Below are 21829 nucleotides of genomic sequence, written 5' to 3' on the forward strand. Positions count from 1 at the left end.
TCCTCCGGGGGGGAAAGTAGAAGCTTGAGTAGCTGGAGTATGCAAGAGAGGTCTTTGGAAGCGGGGTGCCAACAAGGGTTGAAATCTTTTACTGCGCTCCTTCTCTACTAGATGCTCTCTGAGATGAGTGTCCACCTTAATGGATAGCGCAATCAGATCTTCCAGCAGGTCAGGGAACTCCCTGGAGACAAGATCATCTTTAATTCGAATAGACAGACCTTGATAGAATACGGCCTTAAAGGCAACGTCGTTCCAGTCTCAGCCATCAAAGTTCTAAAGTCAATAGCATAGTCACTGACACTGCGGTTTCCCTGTTGGAGTTGCAGAAGACGAGAAGGGGCATTTGTGACCCGACCCGGGGCATCAAACACAGTACGAAATGCTTGAAGAAAATCCTTGGCATCAAAAGTCAGCGGAGAATTCTTCTCCCAAAGAGATGTTGCCCACTCAAGCAGTTTGCCCACCAAACGAGACATCACATACCCCACCTTGGAACGTTCATTGGGGAAGTGCGAGGGCTGGAACTCGAACTGGATCTGGCACTGTGTAGCGAAACCTCTGCAGGCTTGTGGGTCCCCACTGAAGCGGGGAGGAGGTGGAATGCGAGGCTCACCCGACGAGGAACCTGCGGTAGACGAGACGGCCACCATGGGAAGATTTACAGAAGCTTGGGAAGCAGGGGGCGCTGGAGGCATACGAGAGAGAAGGGTATCGAGTGCCTGGCCTATGCGGTACTGCTGGGCTTCATAATCCTCCATGCGGAATGCCAGTCCGCGGAGCGCTCGTCCGACATCAGGCGTAGCTTCCTCAGTAGGATCCATGGCCCAAGTATAATGTCAGGGAGCTGGGATGCTCCCACCAGGGAGGAGGTCAGCATAGGCGGAGGGTGACTTTTGAGTTTGGGAAGGCTAATCAAAGATCAGCAAAAAAAAATTCACCTACCGGAGGTGCAGGCCTTCAGAGCAGTTGGGGGAAACAATAGCATTTTTTAAAGCAAAGTCCCCTATAGAGTGCTATAGTCACCTTATTAAGAAAATGTGTGTGCCCCAATGAGGCCTTCCATACCAGGAGGTCCCTCCCAGTGAACAAGCCACAGTGCTTGATAGATTTCTTAAAAGAGAACTGAACCCTAAAACAAAATATGGCTAAAAATGCCATATTTTATATGCTGAACTTATTGAACCAGCCTAAAAGTTCAGCATCTCTATAGCAGTGATTTCAAACTTGTCACAGGAACTCCCTATCTTTGATTTTGTTAAAAGTCTTTTACACGCACATGCTCAGTGAGCTTTGAGCAGCTGTTTAGAAGCTAAACGTAGGAGTTTTCACAAATCAGAAAATAGGTAAGACTGTTAACTGATATTACGAAGCTGGTGAATAAATTATGATGCTAATTGTGCTGGTTTCTGTGCTGCTATGTACCAATAATCCGAATTACGTACTAATCAGCCTTATATTGTAATATAAATATATATATATATATATTACATATAATTATAGTATATTGTGTGTCTTTCCCTAAGCCCAAAGCATGTGCAGTGAATAAACAAAGATGACGGGGAACTGGGGCATCTTTGAAGACACAGATCTTCCCCATTAAAGGGCTGTGGTTGCCTTCGGCTGGTACAGAAGCCCAAAATATAATGTACAAAATTTCTGCCCAACTTCTTTAGTTAAGTGTTAGTTCTCCTTTAAAACAATTATTATTGTGTGCCCCATCTGGAATGTATCTATAGTTGGTGAAACATTTTTTAGATTATAGGCATCCTTTAAACCAAAGCTATGGTCAATAGTATCCCTGCATGAATTCTCTTACTCTCTCTCCGTTTCAGTTTCAGAGTCATGTGACAGAAATGACATCAGAACTCACCATTTATAACTGATGATATCAGAACTCACCATTTATAAGGATATCATTTACAAGATATTAATGGCTTTTGTGTATTATATATTAATACGGAAGGTACCCGCACTCTGTCTCTGACTTCCACTTTACGGGTGCTTGGCCAAGTAAATGTATATAATTGTTGAAGAGGGACCAGCACACCGATCTTTTTAAATTCACCAAATATTTATTGCAACATCACTGTGCTTCCACAAAAGCACAGTGATGCTGCAATACATTTTTTTGAATACCCTCTTGAACAGTATATATATATATATATATATATATATATATATATATATATATATATATATATATATATATATATATATATATATATATATATGTGTGTGTGTTTTGTATACCAACTTTTATACATTATACAATCCAGTAAGAGCCGAGATAAAATAGTGTCATGTATAGTGTATAACATCCCTGACAAACACAGCAAAATAAATGCAGAGTAAACATCAAGTATAATAACTTAGTATGTCAGAAATACATTTTGTGAATCTAGTGGAAGCCTTCACCTCAGAAAATATATTTCCCTAAAATGTAAGGTCATGTGATTAAATGGAACAGATACAGACAGACAGACAGATACAGAGACTAGTCTCTCTAAATAAAAACACACACACAAAAGTGTTTCCTTGCTCAATTTCACCCACTGTCCTCCTCTCTGTACTCTAGTTTTGTCACCAGGATTCCATGTGAGAAGCACATCTTGGCATGTCAGTCAAGGCCGGAAGGGGTAAAAGTGCAGCAAACTAACTCAGATTAAATTAATTCTAACCATGGGATAAAGGGAGCTACAAATAGTTATACACAATACACAAATAATTGTTCCCTTCTCATTGCCTAAGTCTCTGAATGTATATGCAATCTTTCAGTGATAAAATAAATAAATATATATGAGCAACTGGCAACCTGGTTTGTGGAATAAATAAATATCTATAACTACTTGGCATCTTTTTAACTCACTGTAGTCCTGGAGATGCTGCACATAGCTAAACCTGAGCTTCCATTTAGCATACAGCACTGCCACTTCTTCCAGGGAGATCAGCTCTGATCTGTGCAGGTCCCGCCCACTCCCCTCCCGTTCCTCAGTCAGCTGATCTCTCAGCCTGTGTGAGACTACGGGAGCTGCAAGTGAAACAAAGTTACTGCTTTCTATTGCAAGGTATTGCTAGAATCGGTCTTTCAAATCTCAAAGTTGAAATGACATTTACTGTGCTGGTTTGGGGAGGCTTAGCCTCCCCTAGCCTTCATTAAAATCCGCCCATGAAGTGGATGTTTGTCCCTTTTCCTTCTTTGAGCGGGACAAGGAGCGGCAGCTGCAGAAAGAGAAGCGATTGGATGAACTTCGCAAAGTGGAAGTGAGTATGGCAAAATAAGGGTGGGATATTCTCACCACAGGGCAGAAATAGGAACATATGCACAGCTGAGTGGTGTGGGTGATGGGCACAGGGTAGATACAGGCATCTATATTGCAGTGCAGTGTGGGTATCATACTTGCAAAGCTCAACTCTGGATCTTTTCCTTGAGGTCTATAAATTCAAGGCTCAGCCTCTGCCACCATTCTATCACATCAGCCCCTTTAAGAAGAAGGTGAGGTTGCCAAGCCAGAAGGAGCGATTTGAGCTGGAGACATACAATGTGGCGTCAAGTCCTACTTAACCATCCCAACATCCCCAAGCTTCTCAGGCAGATTTAAGTGCTGATGCAGCTGATGTTCCTGTGTTACAGCCAAATCGAAATTTTCTGGTAGTTGATGCCCTTTTCAAGCCCTGGACTATACACATCCTAATGAACAAACATATGTCCGGTAAATAGTAGCATGAATACAGAGGCATGTTTTTGCCCTGGGGGGGTGTTATGTAAATACTAAATATTAATGGTAGGGATGCACCAAATCCACTATTTGGGATTCTGCCCAATGCCTGGTGAAAGATTTGACAAAATACCGAACCAAATCCTAATTTGCATATGCAAATTAGAATCAGGGAAGGAGAAAGAGGAAAACAGATCATCTTTTGTGACGATTTCCCTACCCGTCCTTAATTTATATATGCAAATTAGGATTTGGGTTCGGCCAGGCACAAGGATTCGGCCGAGTCCTGCTGAAAATCCTGGTCAAATCCTGAACCGAATCCTGGATTCGCTGCATCCCTAATTAATGGCCTATTATGCCTTGTAAAAACGGTAAAGAAGATAAATATACCTTGTAATAAAATTTAAGTGAACTATGTTCTTGATTCTGTCTGGTACCTTCCATCAGGCTATTGCACATGTTGCCATGTTAGTCATGCAACGTCCAAGGGGGCTTGTATGTTCCGCTGCAGCAAGAGGTCAACCATCTTCTCCACTGTCATCTTATAGTGATGGGCAGTGTTTCATCCAGTAAGAGCCAAAGAGTTTGGATTTCTAGACTTGACTCCAAAACGGCACATTGAAGAGAATTTGGATGCAGATTTTTCTCCAAATTGGCTAGCAGTCAGGTGTCACTCGGGCAAAGGTTTTTTTCAACCACTCCCAATCCTTGGTTGCTATGTAATACTGACCCTGAACTGTTTATTTGTACAATTGTGTACTGAGGATTTCATGTCATTACACTGAGGCTGTTTTGGCAATTCTGCTACATTTCCATGTAAATTGTTATTATATGGCACAATCACCTGTCACTGCTGAGGTCAGAGCAACAGTAGTTTATGGAATGACTAAATAACCAGCACAGTGTCCAGCAAAATAGAGGCAATGGATAGAACAGGGCATGGGCAAAAAGCTGCAGAGGCTGCATCCTAAGTCCAAAGCAGCTGGAAGGTGTGTGGGACCCCTGATTGGGGCAATCGTCTGGGACAGAACAGTCGTCCGTCACCCTTGGAGATGTATGTACAATTTCAGTATTTCCCTGTTAATAAGAGACTGGTTACACAGATCCTGATGGGAGCTGCTACTAGTTATGCAGAGCCCTTGCAGACAAATGGGAGTCTGCTCCTGTATGAATACACTATATATTATAATGACGAGTCCCCCGCAACTGCTTGAGGAGCTGAGGCTACCGAGGATTATTCAAGTAGGGAATGCATATCTTCTCTATGGACAGCTGAAATATCTCAAGTGGTTTCAAATCAAAGTATAAGAGCTCCCAGTAAGACGCCAATATTATCCTAGCCTCCATTGTGCTTCACTTGTGTGCAGTCTTTAATCCCACGGGGAACTAATCTGTAAATAAATCTCGGGGTGATGGGCAACTGTACATTCCCAGATGATGGACTCCAATCAGGGGTCCCACACACATTCCAGCTGCTTGTCATTTCTGATGCAACCTCTTTTAGCCTGCCCAAGCCCTGAGTTCAATCCATTGCCCCTTTTCCTGGGCACTTGTACTGGTTAGTTAGTCCCCACACAAACTACTTGTGGTCTTATCTCTGCTCCAGTTAAACAACAGTGACAGGCAATCAGTTGCACTATATTGGTGAGGGGTGGATAAGGAGAGTGGAACAAGACCTGTTTACTAGAAAAAAAATAGCCAAATCATCAAAATGGCTCCATTGTGTTTGCCATGAAATGCTCCGTAGTTAGGGTTGCCACCTGGCTGGTAAAAATGATGCTTGATGCCAATGTTATTTATAGGAAAAAACGAGAAAAAATAGGAAGGGCGGTATTTTTTTTTCCAGAAAAGGTGGCAACCCTATCCGTAGTATTTATCCTATGGGCCGAATGATGGGTTCAGGGTACAAATATCACATTAAGCAACTGAACTGCAGCCTTGTGCCTTTATATTGTCACAGAACCCCTCGAATATCTTTATAATTTACAGTAGGGTGTTACATTATCCCTATCAGTGATACTCGGATTTCCCAGTGCAACTCCACCTCTGCGTATTAATAGGCTTCATAGGGAAGTTGTTTGTCTAATACAGCAGGTATGGATATAAATTATTTATTTGCCCTCAGGAAATGCCCCACAGCATAAAGAGGAAAGTGTAAATCTTTATTGGGAATGTAGAGAGCACAAAGGCCAACACAGCCACTGGTCTAGTTACTAAAAACGTTCATATCAGTATATGTTATGAGAATCAATATTGCAGCGTATAGGAAAAAAGTGCACCCCCCCATCAGAATTGTGTGCGAATGTCCATTTAGTAGAATTGGGACCAGACAAGTGATACGAGGGAATCAGGGATGTATCAGTCTGTCTCTCCCAGGAAGGAAACTGTGCCGGGAGGGTGAGAGAGAGGCCCGACTATCCCAATGGGAACCCCCATACTGATCACCCCTAAAGTGCCTGTGAATTAGTCGGCCTTACAATAACAGCACAGACTACACAGTTACTACAACTGCTAACGATTTATAAAGCTCAATCTAATTCTGCACCTTTGCACAAATTGGGTTCTTATCTAAGTATATCCCAGAAGTCTCTGAGCAAATTTATTTTCTTGCAGTATATTTCTTGCTAGCTGGGGGTACCAATTTAGAAGTGACACAATTGCAGACCCCACAAGCAGAGAACCCGTGCTCAGCTGGAGACTTTCTTGCAGCTGCAGAACAGAAACTATCAGGGTCACTCTCATTGAACATTTGGGTACGGCAGCAGTGGGTCACAGGATACAACAAGTTTAGCTCTGTTCATTAAGCTTTGCACGGTTAAAGTAGACCCTACAGTTGGGGAACCAGGAGTTCAAATTTAGAATCTATTAAATCACTATACATGGAGATGTGCCGGGGGTTACACTGGACGCAGAGATTGGAGGAACCAGCAGGAGATTACAGAATATAGCAGATCTCTGTACATCGGACTGCACCAGGGTTCAATAATACAGTTGCAGAATATTCCAAAATGTACTCAGAATTCTAGATGGCAGGCAAAACTGATATCCATCCACTGGCAATTCCTCTACATTAGGCAGCAGTCTGCTCAGTTCTGTTTTCACCTGGATTGAATTAGATGCTTTTTTTGACACTTCACGGTGCTTTGTGTGTGCAAACTCCAAATGTTCTCCTATAACCCCTTCCCCCAACAAGTGCCTTGCTTTACTTCACCCTGCAAGGTGCCCCCCCCCACCTTCTGTGGTACCGAGGTCAAAAATGTTACTGGCGTATGTGGTGGAGGGCTGATAATATGTCAGTGTTGGCCACTCCCCTTTTAAACCACACCCACAGTAAACCACACCCATGTTACCACAAGAACGTTTAAGATCATATCCACATTAACGTTGGTAGCACCAAAAATCCAAATGGTTGGTGCTCACTGCGCTGGAGAGGCATTATGGTGTAATGCAAGACAGTTCCTATCCTCTGAAAGGACCGTCTCTGTAGTGGAAAAAAATGATAATTTGGTAGTGAGCTGGTTTCTAAGGAAATGACCTAGTAACCTCTAGTGGTGTTTGATGAAGTACAAGGAAAAGATAGAAATGAGTCCAATCTCTAAAGATAAAGCTAAACACTGTCCAATAAAAAAACCCTCAAGGTAAGTCTGGATCCTAACAAGGGATAGAATCCAGTTTTCTAAGAAAAAGAAACCCCACCAAATAGTTAATACTGTATCTATACCAAGTTAACTAAAACCTTAAAATGCAAAACTCAGGTAATTAATATTGATAATAATAATTAATAAAGAGGTGCTGTCTAATAACTTAAGTAAAGTGCTAGTGCAAATAAATAGTGTGAAATCAATCAGCCACAAAGACTGATGATAAAAAATAATTGATTACTGCTAAATCAAAAGGGTATATTAACCCACCAATAGATTCCAATACCACCCCTTAATCAATCAATTCATTCATTAATTAATTAGTAAGGGGCAATTATTCAAATAGAATTAGCAAATTAATATTGCAATTAAGTTCCACCAGTAAAGTGCAGTGCAATAAATAGGCTAAAAAATTAGACTTGGTTAATTAATTAACTAGTTAAAAAGGAGTAATTAAAAATTGACCAAAAATTCCATATGGGTTAAAAAGTCATCCGTTCACAATCCATAGATAGAGTTCATAGAAAATTGAAAATATAGAGGGTGGAGTTGTCCCAAAATCTAACTGCCTATTTTTGTTTTTAAGGCCTGGGACACCACAAAGTAAAGGCAGGACAGGGTAACCGGAGCTGTGGCCTTGTAACTTAACTTGCCCTATCAATTAAAAGAGGCTAAATAGCCCTAAAAAGCCACAAACCCACGGCCCCTTAGAACAGTAGGAAGATGGAAGAGGTGGTAAGACAAGAGGATTAGACCAGAATTCCAGCTCACATCAAATATATTGTAACCAGTTTTTTTTCCTTAAGGGAAATATTTCTTCCGAATATTATCTTAGGAGACCAATTTTCAAAAGAACGCACAGAACATTCCTTCTCTGGGAACTGCCATATTGTTTCCCTTAGACACAGTACACATTGGGGTTCCCTATACACATGACTCATTATGTACCTTCCTGAGGATGAGGGGGAATCTGACAGAGAAACCAGTATTCACATAAAAGAGGAGAGGGCTGCTCAAAGGTGGGGGGCTGGTGGAAAAGCAGAGAGGATAGTGGGAGGAAAAGGCAATCAAGCGAAAGCAGCAGGGACAGTCCTTCCATACCGAAACCAGAGGAGAGTGAGAGGCACAGGCGGCAACGCAGGAGAGGTATCCAGGGGCGGCAAAAAGCCGCTCCTTGTACCTTTAAGAGCCGAATTTCCAGTTTTTAAACCAGAAATTCGGCATTACTATTGTGAAAGAGCGCAATTGCGCTTGTCTCAATAGTGGTCCTGCCAGCGAGGGGGGGCGGCATTGAAGGAACCGCCTCAGGCGGTGCATTAATTAGAATCTGCGCTGGAGAGGCATTATGATCCTTCTGCTATGGCATCATCATACCCTCACCAGCTGCACTATGGGGGCATGCCCCGGCAATATCTACATCCAAGGGCTATGGTAAGCAATGTCTCGCAGGCTAATTGCCAACTCTTTAAGGGCTACCATCCTTACTCACGGTAAAGGCTTAGGGACAGTCCATTTACTGGAAAATAAAAAGCTTAAATAACAGCGTTCTAACCCTGCCTGCATATCTGGGCAGGCTCACTTACGGTCAGTTCTCTCAGTGCACACGGGGAGGGGGGAGAGGGGCTGTGCCCCCCCCCTCTAGCAACTGTGTAGCCTCAAGCAACTGATTAGTCCAACCTATTATGTTAATGACTGAAAGGGAAACTGCTCAGCTTGCTAGATAGGCTAATGTGAGCCTTTTACAGTATGCACTGCTTTTAGCACTTAAAGGGGAAGTAAACCCCTTATTAAAAAACCCTACTCCCCTACCCTACATAGGCTCATCTACATCCCCCCCCCCAACCTAGCTGCTACCCTGAGCAAATGCCCCTAAGTTTTCTTCTTCTTCGGTCTTCATTGGGTCTTCTTCTGGCACTTCGGCAATTTCCGTGACTTTCGGCACATGCACAGCTGACAAAAACCCGAAGACTGCTCCAACTGCGCATGCGCCGATACAGAACTTGCTTCCTGATGAATACCGAAGAGAAGAAGATGGCTGCCATGAACTCCGATGCTGTGAATCTGCACTAAGGGGTAAGTAAAAAGTTAGGGGCATTTGCCCTGGGGTAGCAGCTAGGCTGGGGGGGACGGGGGTCTATGTAGGGTAGGGTCGGCCCCAGGGATGCATGTGCCTCTGAGGAGTTCGTAGCCTGGTCTTGGTTATGGAGCACTTCGATTTCCAGAACTGCAACTTGGAGATCCTGTACAGCAAACCCAAAGCTACAGAACTCAGATAGAGCAGAACCGGGAACCTCCTCTTTACTATACAGACGTTGATGTTATATGGTTGGAGAGCTGAGGTAAAGATGCCCCACTTACCATCCCCGGTGCTGTGTTCCTGAAGCATCGAACAGTAACCCAGCCAATTTCAGACATTCCCAGGGTCCCCATATCCCACCCCACTTTGCCAGAATGAGCACCCCATCACAGGAGGGTGAGTGTCTGTACCCCCAAGGACAATACCCCATGGGGTACATGCCCCAGATGAGACCTGGCCTCCCAGATGGTAGGATTATCCCTCCGGAAACTTTCTCTTTCCCATTTAAATTTGAGCAGCCATCCTCCAAGGCCCCGACACTTTGCACTGCCTATGGACCCTCGCATGGTGAGACCACCAGACTCAGTGTACAATGGGAGGATACGTTTGGCTCCATGATGGACAGTCTGGAGATGGTAGCCATGCAGAGACTTTCATCCCTTGCTGGTCCTCCAAGCTCTGCTTACCCCTCACCTCTAGGGCCCACACCCTATCCACCTCCTGGGGCACCTGGAACAACAAATGGGGGAAGACATTTACCAACCCCTTGCCTTGGATAGAACGCATATAGCTGTTCCAGGAGAGAAAGGTAGGTATTACTTGTGCCTGGCCCATTCTCTATTCATATCTACTTTCAATTAGAGCAATAGAGCTAGATCAACTTGCAGCCAATCAGAGCCCGGAGATTAGAATTCTGGCAAATATAACCTATTAGAGTTGCTAATCATTATATTTGTGTTTTATTTGCAGCTTTGTCACCAGGGGAATCCCAAACTCAAGGCTCCTCCCATGCAAACCCTTCCGCTGAGAGCTGTGAAGATATGGAATTCTCTCCCTGAATCAGTTGTACAGGCTGATACATTAGATAGCTTTTAAGAAGGGGTTGGATGGCTTTTTAGCAAGTAAGGGAATACACAGTTATGGAAAATAGCTCATAGTCCAAGTTGATCCAGGGACTAGTCTAATTGCCATTTTGGAGTCAGGAAGGAATTTTTCCCCCTCTAAGGCAAATTGGAGAGGCTTCAGATGGGTTTTTTTTTGCCTTCCTCTGGATCAACTGGCAGATAGGTAGTTAATAAAAAAATAAAAAAAAAGTTGAACTCGATGGGCATGTGTCTTTTTTCAACCTTACTTACTATGTTACTATGATGAATGGGGATGTCTGTGGGGATGGGGATTCTCCTGTGCCCCAAGCCCCCTCCAAGCCAAGGAAATCCAGCCAGTGGCACCTTCAGAGATCATGGAAAGCCATGAGGTCTCACAGATGGCACCCAGGATGTTCCTACTGCAGCCAGCCTGGCACCCCACCAGGGCCCAAATAATGCTATGAACGACAGTGAGTGAATATTTCAAAAGCTATGCAAAAATAAATAATGACAACCAATTGAAAAGTTGGCTTAGAATTAGGTATTCTATAACATACTTAAAGGTGACCCACCCTTTTGCAGGGACACTGTATCCTTAGACATTGTTAGTATCTATAATAATCTGCTTGTCTGTTGTGAGCTCTGAGATGTAGGCATTTTTACCACAAACTAGAGGGCGCCTCTACTCCATTATAATGCTGGTGTTTTTTACCAAATCTGGATCATACAAACCCTTGATCTTTTCATTTCCCAGGGTATTTGGGCCCCTTCTGAACAATAAATAGGGGAGGTGCTTATAGTATTAATATTGGGCTCCGCTGAAACTGAATGTTTTCTTTTGTAATCCCTCTCTTTATCCTTTGTGGTTACCTAATGGAAATACAGGTATGGGACCTGGGGTTTTATTGGATAACGGATCTTTATTATATCTCTATTGCAGGTATAGCAGAGATATCCAGTGTGCAGCCCTGTAGCTGTGTGCCTGGGGATGCTGGGAGTGGTAGTCAAACAACAGTTGGAGAGACGCTGCCTGGAAAATATCCCCTATCAGATCCACTAAATCAGATATTTAGTGTAGGTGAAGCTTTAAGGGTAACTTCGCTATATATGATTTGTTTTGTCAGTGATGGGTATAGGGGCACGGTGTTTTGCCTGTGGTATATTTCGAGGGCACTGTGTGGGTGCTAGGATTAATTTTGTTTGTTTTTTCCATCCTGGGCTTTCTTACCCATGTCAAGCTTTAGGATGGGCCTTTCACCTTAATAGATAACATGAGCTTGTCCTGTGACTTTCGTGGTACAATCATGCTTGATGCCCAGAGCTCTGGGGGTGGCACAGAAAGAAGAAAGAGGTGAACATCACCCCTTCTATTATATTGCATAGAAACCCTGAAAAGATATTGACCCTGTGTCTATCAGCCCCATCACTTAATTATTAACCAATGAAATTGCATATCATTACCCATTCTAACAAACCCCCTGCACAAATATTGACCCCGTGTATTTCAGCCCCATGATGTTCATATTAACCAATGAATTCCCAGAGCAGTACCTATTCTAAAAAAACCTGCATAGATATAAAACCATACAGATCTTTAAGACTCTATCAATACCACTGCTGAGTTATATCCCACCCTGCCCTGCACCTGCACATTTCAGCAGCCCCTCCGCAGTATTAAATCACACTATTGGTCCGTTACCTTGATCAGAATGAGGCACAGGAGCACCTTCCCTCCCTCAATATTTGCCATAGAGATTCAAGAAAAACACAGAGACATATTTATGGGGAAACCAGTTCGTGGGAACAGGATTTATTCAAATTAAAAGTCAATTGGGTTCGGGCATCCTTAACAGCTGATGATCCAGAAGAAGGCAAAAACCATAGAGTGCTTCGGCAATCTGCACTAAAGGGAAAAATTCCTTCCTGACTCCAAATGGCAATCGGTATTGCTCCCTGGATCATGGCTTTATATGTATGTTTGAGAGGGAGGGTGCATGTATGTGCATGTGTGAGTGCTTATGTGAGTACTAATGTGGGTGCATGATAAGCGGGTAGGGGTGGGTGCAAGGGTAAGGGGGGGTGAGAGTGAGGGCAAGGGGTGGGGGTAAGAAGAGGGTGGGTGAAAGCAAGGGTAAGGGGTGGGGGGTGAGAAGAGGGCGTTCAAGCGAGGGTGGGGGGTGAGAAGAGGGAGTTCAAGCGAGGGTAAGGGGTGGGGGTAAGAGGAGGGGGGTGAAAGTGAGGGTAAGGGGTGGGGGGGTGAGAGGATCGGGTTAAAGCAAGGGTAAGGGGTGGGGGGTGAGAGGAGGGTGTGTTAAAGTGAGGGTAAGGGTTGGGGGTGAGAGTAGGGGGTGAAAGCAAGGGTAAGGTGAGAGGGTGAGAGGAGACGGGTTAAAGTAAGAGTAAGGGGTGGGGGTGAGAGGAGGTGGTGAAAGTGAGGGTAAGGGGAGGAGGGGGTGAGAGGAGGGTGGGTTAAAGTGAGGGTAAGGGTTGGGGGTGAGAGTAGGGGGTGTAAGCAAGGGTAAGGTGAGGGGGTGAGAGGAGACGGGTTAAAGTAAGAGTAAGGGGTGGGGGTGAGAGGAGGGGGGGAGAAAGTGAGGGTAAGGGGTGGAGGGGTGAAAGCCAGGGCAAGGGGTGGAGGGTGAGAGGAGGGGTGAAAGCGAGGGAAAGGGGGTAAAAGTAGGGGAGTGAAAGCGAGGGTAAGGGGTAGTGGGTTAGAGGAGGGGTGAAAGAGAGGGTATTTGGAGGGGGTGAGAGGGGGTGAAAGCGAGGGTAAGGGGTGGGGGTGAAAGAGAGAGTATGGGGAGGGGGTGAAAGCAAAGGGGGGGTAAGAATCGGGCGGTTGAAAGCGAGGGAAAGGGGTGGAGGGGTGAGAGGAGTGGGTGAGAGTGAGGGTAAGTGGTGGGGGACGTGAGAGGAGGGAGATGAGAGCCAGGCTAAGGGGGGGTGAGAGAGCAAGCGAAAGAGGTACAGGTTTGAGAGAAGGTGTGAGAGCGAGGGTAAGGAGTGGGGAGGTCAGGGGAGGATGGTCAAAGCAAAGGTAAGGGGTGAGTTGGTGTAAAAAGGTGGGAGCAAGGATAAGAGGTGGGGGGTAAGAGGAGGGCTGAGAGCAAGTATAAGGGGTGAGAGGAGAGTGGTGAAAGTTAGGGGTAGGTGGGTGAGAGGAGGGGTAAGAGCAAGGGTAAGCTGTGGGGTGGCAGTGAGGGAGGATGCATGGGTAAGGGGGGTTTAGAAGAAGGGCAACAATACATGCTAACAATTTTAATCCATGAAACCATGTTACAAAATCAATGTCCACTATCTCCTCTACCTCCGTGTCTTCTATCTCATCCACTACATCCACCTCCATGTCCTCCACCTCATCCACTACGTCACATCCATGTCCTCTACCTCATCCACTACATCCACCTCCATGTCCTCCACCTCATCCACTACATCCACCTCCATGTCCTCCACCTCATCCACTACGTCTACATCCATGTCCTCTACCCTGTCCACCTTATGGAGGGCCATCTCAAATCCCCACTCTCTACACTCCACTCCCTACTCCCCACTCACCTACTCTCTACACTACACTATCTACTCTCCACAAACCACTCCCCCACTCTCCTCGCCCCCTTCTCTCCCACTATTCCTACTTACCAGCACAGCCTGTACAGATGGAATATATACAAGCAAGGTTGGCTCTCCTAGAAAGAGAAAGGAAGAAGGTGGAATTACTTCTACTGTAACTTTTAGTCATTTTTTATTATTGAAGGTTTTTGATTTATTTAGCATTTTATTCAGCAGCTCAATTTGCATCTTAAGCAATCTGGTAACTAGGGTCCAAATTACCCTAGCAACCTGCCTTTATTTGAATAAGAGACTGGAATATGAATAGGAGAGGGCCTGAATAGAAGGATCAGTAATAAAAAGTAACAATAACAATAAATTAGTAACCTTACAGAGCATTGGTTTTTTAGAAGGGAGTCAGCGACCCCCATTTGAAAGCTGCAAAGAGGGGGAAGAAAAAGCCAAATAATTCTAAAACTATAAAAAATAAATATTGAAAACCAATTGAAAAGTTGCTTAGAATTCACCATTCTATGACATAATAAAAGCTACTTTAACGGTGAACCACCCCTTTTATAAAGCACCAACAGATTGATACAAAGTTACCTAAAACTGATACAAGATGCATATCTCTATTGATGGACAGATGTTGCTGATAATCTGTATGTCTGCACTTGGTACCTGCACATTGTAAATAAAGTCCCCCGATGACAATATTAATAACATTGTCCCCTTTAATATCCCATAAAAAGTCCCCCATGATATACCCCCAACTTACTCCAATAAATTCCTGTCTGGGTCACTGAAAAATCTCTTACAAAATCTTTCTCTAAACTTGTAGCTACTCTCTGTCTCTCCAACAGTCAACTGTCCCAACTGTCACTGCTGTCTGCTCCTCAGGGAGTGAAATGCTGGGGTTGCCAACAGTAACAGTCCCGCCCACTAGGAGCCCCAAATATATCAGAACAGTGTATTGAAACTTAATACATTTAGATAAGTGTGTTCAATTAATGGAATAAAGAGAATCTACAACATACTTTTGGAACTTTTATCCCCCCGCACACACACCCAAATGTAAAACTGTCTACTTTTCCCCGGCATTCATACTATCTCTGGCTCCCATTAGGGTTGCCACCTTTTCTGGAAAAAATTACGAGCCTTCCTACATATTTATCTTTTTCCCTATTAATAACATTGAGATCGATCATCATTTTTACTGGCCAGGTGGCAACCCTAGCTCCCATCAAGCTGAAACATGAGGCTGCCAACCTCTGTATTGTGTGATATACATGCCAACTCATATCTCTATCCATGGGCAGATGTAGTCTGTATGTCTGTGCTTGGTACCTACACTTTCTAAGTATCCCCTGATAACATTAATAAAATTGTCCCCTAATATCCCATAGAAAAGCCCCCCCATGATATACCCCCAACTTACTCCAATAAATAGTTGCCTGGGTCACTGAAAAATCTCCTGCAAACTCTCTCTCTAAATCACTAGCTCCTCTGTCTCTCCAAATCTCCCAACTGTCACTGCTGTCTGATCCTCAGGGAGTGAAATGCTGGGGTTACTAATAGTAACAGTCCCGCCCACTAGGAGCCCCAAGCATATTATTGGTTAAGAACTCAGAGGGACAGTTAAAAAAAGCAGTGGATGGAAACCTAATAAATTTAGATAGCTTTGTTCAATTAATGGAATGTTAATAACTTTGTCCCCTTTAATATCCAATAGAAAAGCCCCCCATGATATACCCCTAACTTACTCCAATAAATTCCTGCCTGGGTCAGCTGAAAATTCTCTCTCTCTAAACTTGTAGCTACTCTCTGTCTCTCCAACAGTCAACTGTCCCAACTGTCACTGCTGTCTGTTACTCAGGGAGTGAAATGCTGGGGTTGCCAACAGTAACAGTCCCACTCACTAGGAGCCCCAAATATATCAGAACGCAGTTAAAAGAAGCAGTGTATTGAAACTTAATACATTTAGATAAGTGTGTTCAATTAATGGAATAAAGAGAATCTGCAACATACTTTTGGAACTTTTATCCCCCCCCCCCCACACACACACAAATATGAAACTGTCTACTTCTCCCCGGCATTCATTCTATCTCTGGCTCCCACAAGCTGAAGCATGTAGCTGCCAACCTCTGTATTGTGTGTTATTCATGCCAACTCATATCTCTATCCATGGGCAGATGTTGCTGTTAGTCTGTACGTCTGTGCTTGGTACCTACACTTTGTAAATAAAGTCCCCTGATAACATTAATAACATTGTCCCCTTTAATATCTCATAGAAAAGCTCCCCCATGATATACCCCCAACTTACTCCAATAAATAGCTGCCTGGGTCACTGAAAAATCTCCTGCAAACTCTCTCTCTCTAAATCACTAGCTGCTCTGTCTCTCCAAATCTCCAAACTGTCACTGATGTCTGATCCTCAGGAAGTGAAATGCTGAGGTTGCTAATAGTAACAGTCCCGCCCACTAGGAGCCCCAAGCAGATTATTGGTTAAGAACTCAGAGGGACAGTTAAAACAAGCAGTGGATGGAAACCTATTAATTTAGATAGCTGTGTTAATGGAATATTAATAAGATTGCCCCACATGATATACCCTTAACTTACTCCAATAAATGGCTGCCTGGGTCACTGAAAAATCTCCTGAAAACTAAATCACTAGCTGATCTGTCTCTCCCAATCTCCCAACTCTCACTGCTCACAGTGAAAAGCTGGGGTTGCCAACAGTAACAGTCCCGCCCACTAGGAGCCCCAATCAGAAGCACAGTTAAAAGCATCAATGGCAGAAAACCTTTTGAAATGCATGAACTAAATACAGAGAATGGGAAATATAAAAGTGGTATAGGTATAAACTGATTGGTTTACCCAGGTTGAGGTTAGAAGTCTAGAACAGGGGGTTGCAGATCATTTTCTGGATGGAATTGAGCCTTCAACCCCAGTTCTGCAGGGCAGCAGTGCTCCTCATATACACTATATTCATTTCTGATTCATGATGTCAGGGGACAGGGTTAAGCTCACAAGCAAGAATATACCCCAGCTAGATGAGCTACATACTGGTATAGAAGCAGCTATTTTCTAGGTTTGCTCATAGCCGATACTTAGACATATGCATACCTCCCAACATTTTGGAAATAAAAAGAGGGACAAAAAAGTTGGCGCATGTAACATGGTAAAATTGTGTTTGACCACGCCTGTTTTTGTGGCCACGCCCCTAATTACCATGTTCATTTTACAAAATTTGCCAGGTTACGAAAGTTTTCAATTTTTACAGTTATTATAGTTTTGCTAATGAAGGTGAATTGCCCTTTAAGCTGTGAGTCTAACTTTTCCCAAGGGACCTGTTATCTTATATTACAATTGCTTATTTGCTTATCTAGAAATTGTTACAAAAGTATCTTATCTTCTGCTGTGGTTGTTCTGGGCTCTCTGCCAAAAGCCGATTAAGGTAGAATCTTTGTTTATTTTTCTGGCTGTTCAGTGCAGAGAAAAACGGGTCTTTCCAGTACAAATGAGGGACTGCAGGTTGAGCTGTCAAAAGAGGGACTATCCCTCTAAAAATGGGACATTTTGGAGGTATGCATATGTAGGTGAGGTTTTTCTAAACCCCAGGGATTGAGTTGGCCAGCTAGGCTGGGTCCTTTTTTCCCCAGAGTAGGACCTTTTTTTCCCAGAGGGGAACTGAAAGGTTAGGCTCAAGATTAGGCAGAGTTTAGGATTAGGGAGTTGCTGGGAGTAAGAAACTCCTTGCCCAGGCCATCTATAACAGCTTATAGTAACAAAGCAAATATTAATATAGCAGCAATAAAATATATCATGCAGAGTCTTGTAACAGGAACAATGGGACAGGGGCCACACTGTGCCACCTAGTGACAGTTTTAGAGCTCCTAAAGGGATATTATTGCAGTAGAACTAGAACTAAGCTGATGAAGAGAATGGATGGTATCCGGTGTGGCCAAATTGGGGTTGTTCATAGTTACATGATAACTATGTATAAATATACTAGGGGGACCATACAATAAACTCTCTGATGCTTTATTCACCAGTATATCCTTCCAGCAGACACAAGGGACCCACTGAGATTAGATGAAAGGAGATTCCATCTTAACATTTGGGAAGGGTTTGTTACTGTGAGAGCTGTGAAGTTGTGGAATTCTCTCCCAGAATCAGTTGTAATGGCAGATTTATCAGATAGCTTTGAAGAAAGGGTGGGATGACTTTTTAGCAAGTGAGAAAATGTAAGGTTACTGACATTAGCTCAGTACAGGTTGATCCAGGGACTGGTCCGATTGCCCCCATATGTAAAAATTCACTAAGTTTTCCCAGGAGCAGTAAACTCTACCTGCTGATTGGTTGCTATGGGTTACTGCCCTGGGCAAACGTAATGCCTTTTATTACATAACCCCATTGGAACCAAGAAGGAATTTAATTCTCTCTCGACTGGAAATAAAAATGGCTCTGGACATTTGGTTTTAACCTCCTTCTGGATCATGTAGCACTTAGGGAGCCTTCATCTGGTTCCTATTGTAACTGCGTTTAGCATTGGGTGTTTTGAAATGTAACAAAAAAATTGTGATTGGTCATTTTTATCACAGGCACTGATTAAACAGAGCTGGATTTCCAGTTCTCAGGCAAGAGTCTTTTTTAAAGGACCAGTAACATCAAATTTTTTTTTTCAAAAATTCGTTAGTACATAACGAAAAAATAACACCAACACAAATTAAATTTAAAATAGCAAAGCCTTTATTGAGAAATAACTTACAGAAACTCCACTTCCTGTCCTCTTCAGAAACGGCGAAAAGGCGACCATCCTTCCTGCAGCGCTCGATTTGTCCTCCCTGGCTAGCTCCAATATTCTACTGACAGCGTGTGAAGTGAGGTGAAGAGAGTTGAAGCTGCGGATCAAGACCCTGTGGCACCGACACATGAAGACCTTTCTGCTGTACGAGTGCAAGAAAACCAACTGGTGCAGGCAACCAAAGATGCAGACAGTTTCCTGGGAGCAAGCGGTTCACCTCCACAGGCAGCGGATCGCTGAGGTGTCACCCGGCTGACTGAGAAGAGAACCTGGCAGAGCGACTTCAGGAAAAACTCAGGTTCCGGTTGAGAGACGCAGTCCTGATTCCGGATCTCTGTCCCCATGCCCTCCCGGTTGCACACAGTTGATCCCAGTATGGGACGACGAATGGGAACGACAGTAGCTCCACTGCGGCCGAGAACCAGCTGGTCCGACGTGTGCAGTTACTCGGGCGGTTACCATGACTACGAAGGCTCCGGCAGCAGCAGATTCCGCTTATCCACCCGCTCCGACTGCCGCCCAGCCCTTACTCCACCTCCATCGCCTCCTCACAAGCCCCGGGCAAAGGCTCAGCCACGGTCAGCCGCAACCTCAACCGCTTCTCGGCCTTCGTGAAGAGCGGCAGGGAGGCTTTCGTACTGGGGGAGGCGGCGGGGTTCGTGCATGACGGGGGACAAGCTGTGTCTGGTGGCAGGGGCCGGACGGGCCTGAGTGGCAGGAGATCCCTACCCGTTCCGCTGTAACATAGACAAGCCCACGAAGCAGACCAAGTTCAAGGGCATAAAGAGATACATCTCGTACCGACTCCTCCCCAGTCACACGGGGCTAACAGGTTCACCGCCGCTACAAAAACACTTCGACTGGCTCTATAACGCGTCTCCTCTACATGTTCCCGTCGTGTCACAGCAGAAAGGTCTTCATGTGTCGGTCCCGCAGGGTCTTGAATCCGCAGCTTCAACTCTCTTCACACGCTGTCAGTAGAATATTGGAGCTAGCCAGGGAGGACAAATCGAGCGCTGCAGGAAGGATGGTCGCCTTTCTGAAGAGGACAGGAAGTGGAGTTTCTGTACAGGTTATTTCTTAATAAAGGCTTTGCTATTTTAAATTTTAATTTGTGTTGGTGTTATTTTTTCGTTATGTACTAACGAATTTTTGAAAAATTTTTTTGATGTTACTGGTCCTTTAAGTTCTCTGCCAAACCCCTCACTCTTCTTTGTAGCCTGGGTGCCTCCCTTTCTCGGATTGCTTAGTTGATTGACAAGTCACCAAAGCTCTTTCAGACCAAAATGAAGGCGACGATTTCTGTTCGCTCTAGAGGCCCCTGTTCCCATCTAACATGCTTCTCACTACATCTTTAATGCAATACAATTTGTAGTTGTTACTGTACTTCAATTGAAAGCCAAGTGGCAAAAATACTGCAGTACTTATCTGGGAAGCTGCAGTAGGAATAAGAGATGGAGGGATCCCTAATGTGGGGGAACATCTAATGTATATGTCCATACAGCCCTTTAGCTACTTTTTAGCAACCAATAAGAAAATGGGACCATGGACCCTGGATAAAGAGAAAATCTGCATATCAGACTACTAAATGCAGGCCCCCTTTTCTCCCACTTGCAATAGTTCCCCTTTAATCTTTTCTCCTGGTTTTCATAGGGTCTATCATTCATTAGGGATATGTCTTGCCCAAATACAAGCTGCAAGTGAGACACAGGAGAGAAGCATCCAAAGAGCAACCAGTAGTACAGAGTCCATATCTAAAAAAGCAATATGTGAAATCATTGCTGCTAATCAATGGAGGGAACTGATACTCATTTAACGTCAGACAATAAATAGAAATAACATGTTAGCACTACAAATACACACAAATATGTGGATAGTAGGCACAAGTCATTTTACAGTACAATAGTTACCATCCCACCCACATAATCCACAACTGAAATACACTCAAGGCTAAGTACAGGGGACTGACCAGGGAAAGGAATCCCTTTTAATGTTGCAGGTTAAAAAACAGGGCCTGATTTACTAAGTAGCACTAATTCCTCCATGTAACAGAGTTGTGTCATATACTGTCAAACCAGACAGAAGGACTTGGTTTATCTGGACAATAATGTTTAGTAGTGAAAGGCTCTGGGAGTAGAATGAGGATCTTCTGGCTTAGACCAAAGATGGGAAAGTCTGGATGTATAAAAACTGTAGGCCTTGAGAAGCGGAAGATCCTGTAGGAAAGGGGCAGGCGGAGTGGGCTAAAAGAGTAAGGAATAAATAGAGTCACACATGCAGGATCTCCAGACCCCTTTGTAATAAACAGCAATCCAGTCAAGCTGGGTGCTTGTCCACTGCACATTGATTTCTTTCTCTGCTGTGTATGCCAATATGGGACCCTCAATGGATTCTTGGCATCTGCTGAATATCCCAGATTAGGGCCTGATGATCATCGTCATGGTAGAATGGCAACAAGGCAATTCCATGTAAAATACCCCAGAATTCATGGTAGAATGGCACAAAGGCAATTCCATGTATAATACCCCAGAATTCATGGTAGAATGGCAAAGAGGCAATTCCATGTATAATACTCCAGAATTCATGGTAGAATGGCAAAGAGGCAATTCCATGTATAATACCCCCAGAATTCATAGTACAGAAATGGGCAAAGAGCCAATTCGCATGTATTAATAGCCGCCCAGAATTCATAGAAGAAATGGCAAGCAGAAGCGCAATTTCATGTATAATAAACCGACACAGAATTCATGGTAGAATGGCACAGAGACAATTCTAAGGTATAAATGACGCGCCCAGAATTCATTATAGAGATGGCACGGAGGCAATGTCCATGTATAATACACCCGCTACAGAATTCAGATAGTTGAATGGCACAGAGGCAAGATTCCATGTATACATACGCGCAGAATTCCATAGTAGATCGGCACAGAGGCAATCATGTATAAATACCCCGC

The 21829-nt window shown here is 44.0% G+C and overlaps 1 protein-coding gene and 1 long non-coding RNA gene across 2 annotated transcripts; one reads left to right on the forward strand and one right to left on the reverse strand.

The window, feature by feature from the left end:
- Positions 1-2633: 2633 nt before the first annotated feature.
- On the forward strand, positions 2634-4012 carry LOC121398026. The gene is made up of 2 exons (XR_005964080.1): positions 2634-3261; positions 3431-4012. It is a non-coding gene; the product is annotated as an uncharacterized LOC121398026 (long non-coding RNA).
- Positions 4013-12795: 8783 nt separating this feature from the next.
- Positions 12796-17099, reverse strand: LOC121398025 (leucine-rich repeat extensin-like protein 1). The gene is made up of 2 exons (XM_041576399.1): positions 16392-17099; positions 12796-14205 (listed from the first exon to the last, which is right to left on the reverse strand). Exon 2 carries the CDS (start codon positions 13863-13865, stop codon positions 12831-12833), a length of 1035 nt encoding a protein of 344 aa, XP_041432333.1. The 5' UTR covers positions 13866-14205; positions 16392-17099; the 3' UTR covers positions 12796-12830.
- Positions 17100-21829: the final 4730 nt, after the last annotated feature.

This window comes from Xenopus laevis, chromosome 9_10L, assembly GCF_017654675.1.
Source record: "Xenopus laevis strain J_2021 chromosome 9_10L, Xenopus_laevis_v10.1, whole genome shotgun sequence".
NCBI lineage: Eukaryota > Metazoa > Chordata > Amphibia > Anura > Pipidae > Xenopus > Xenopus laevis.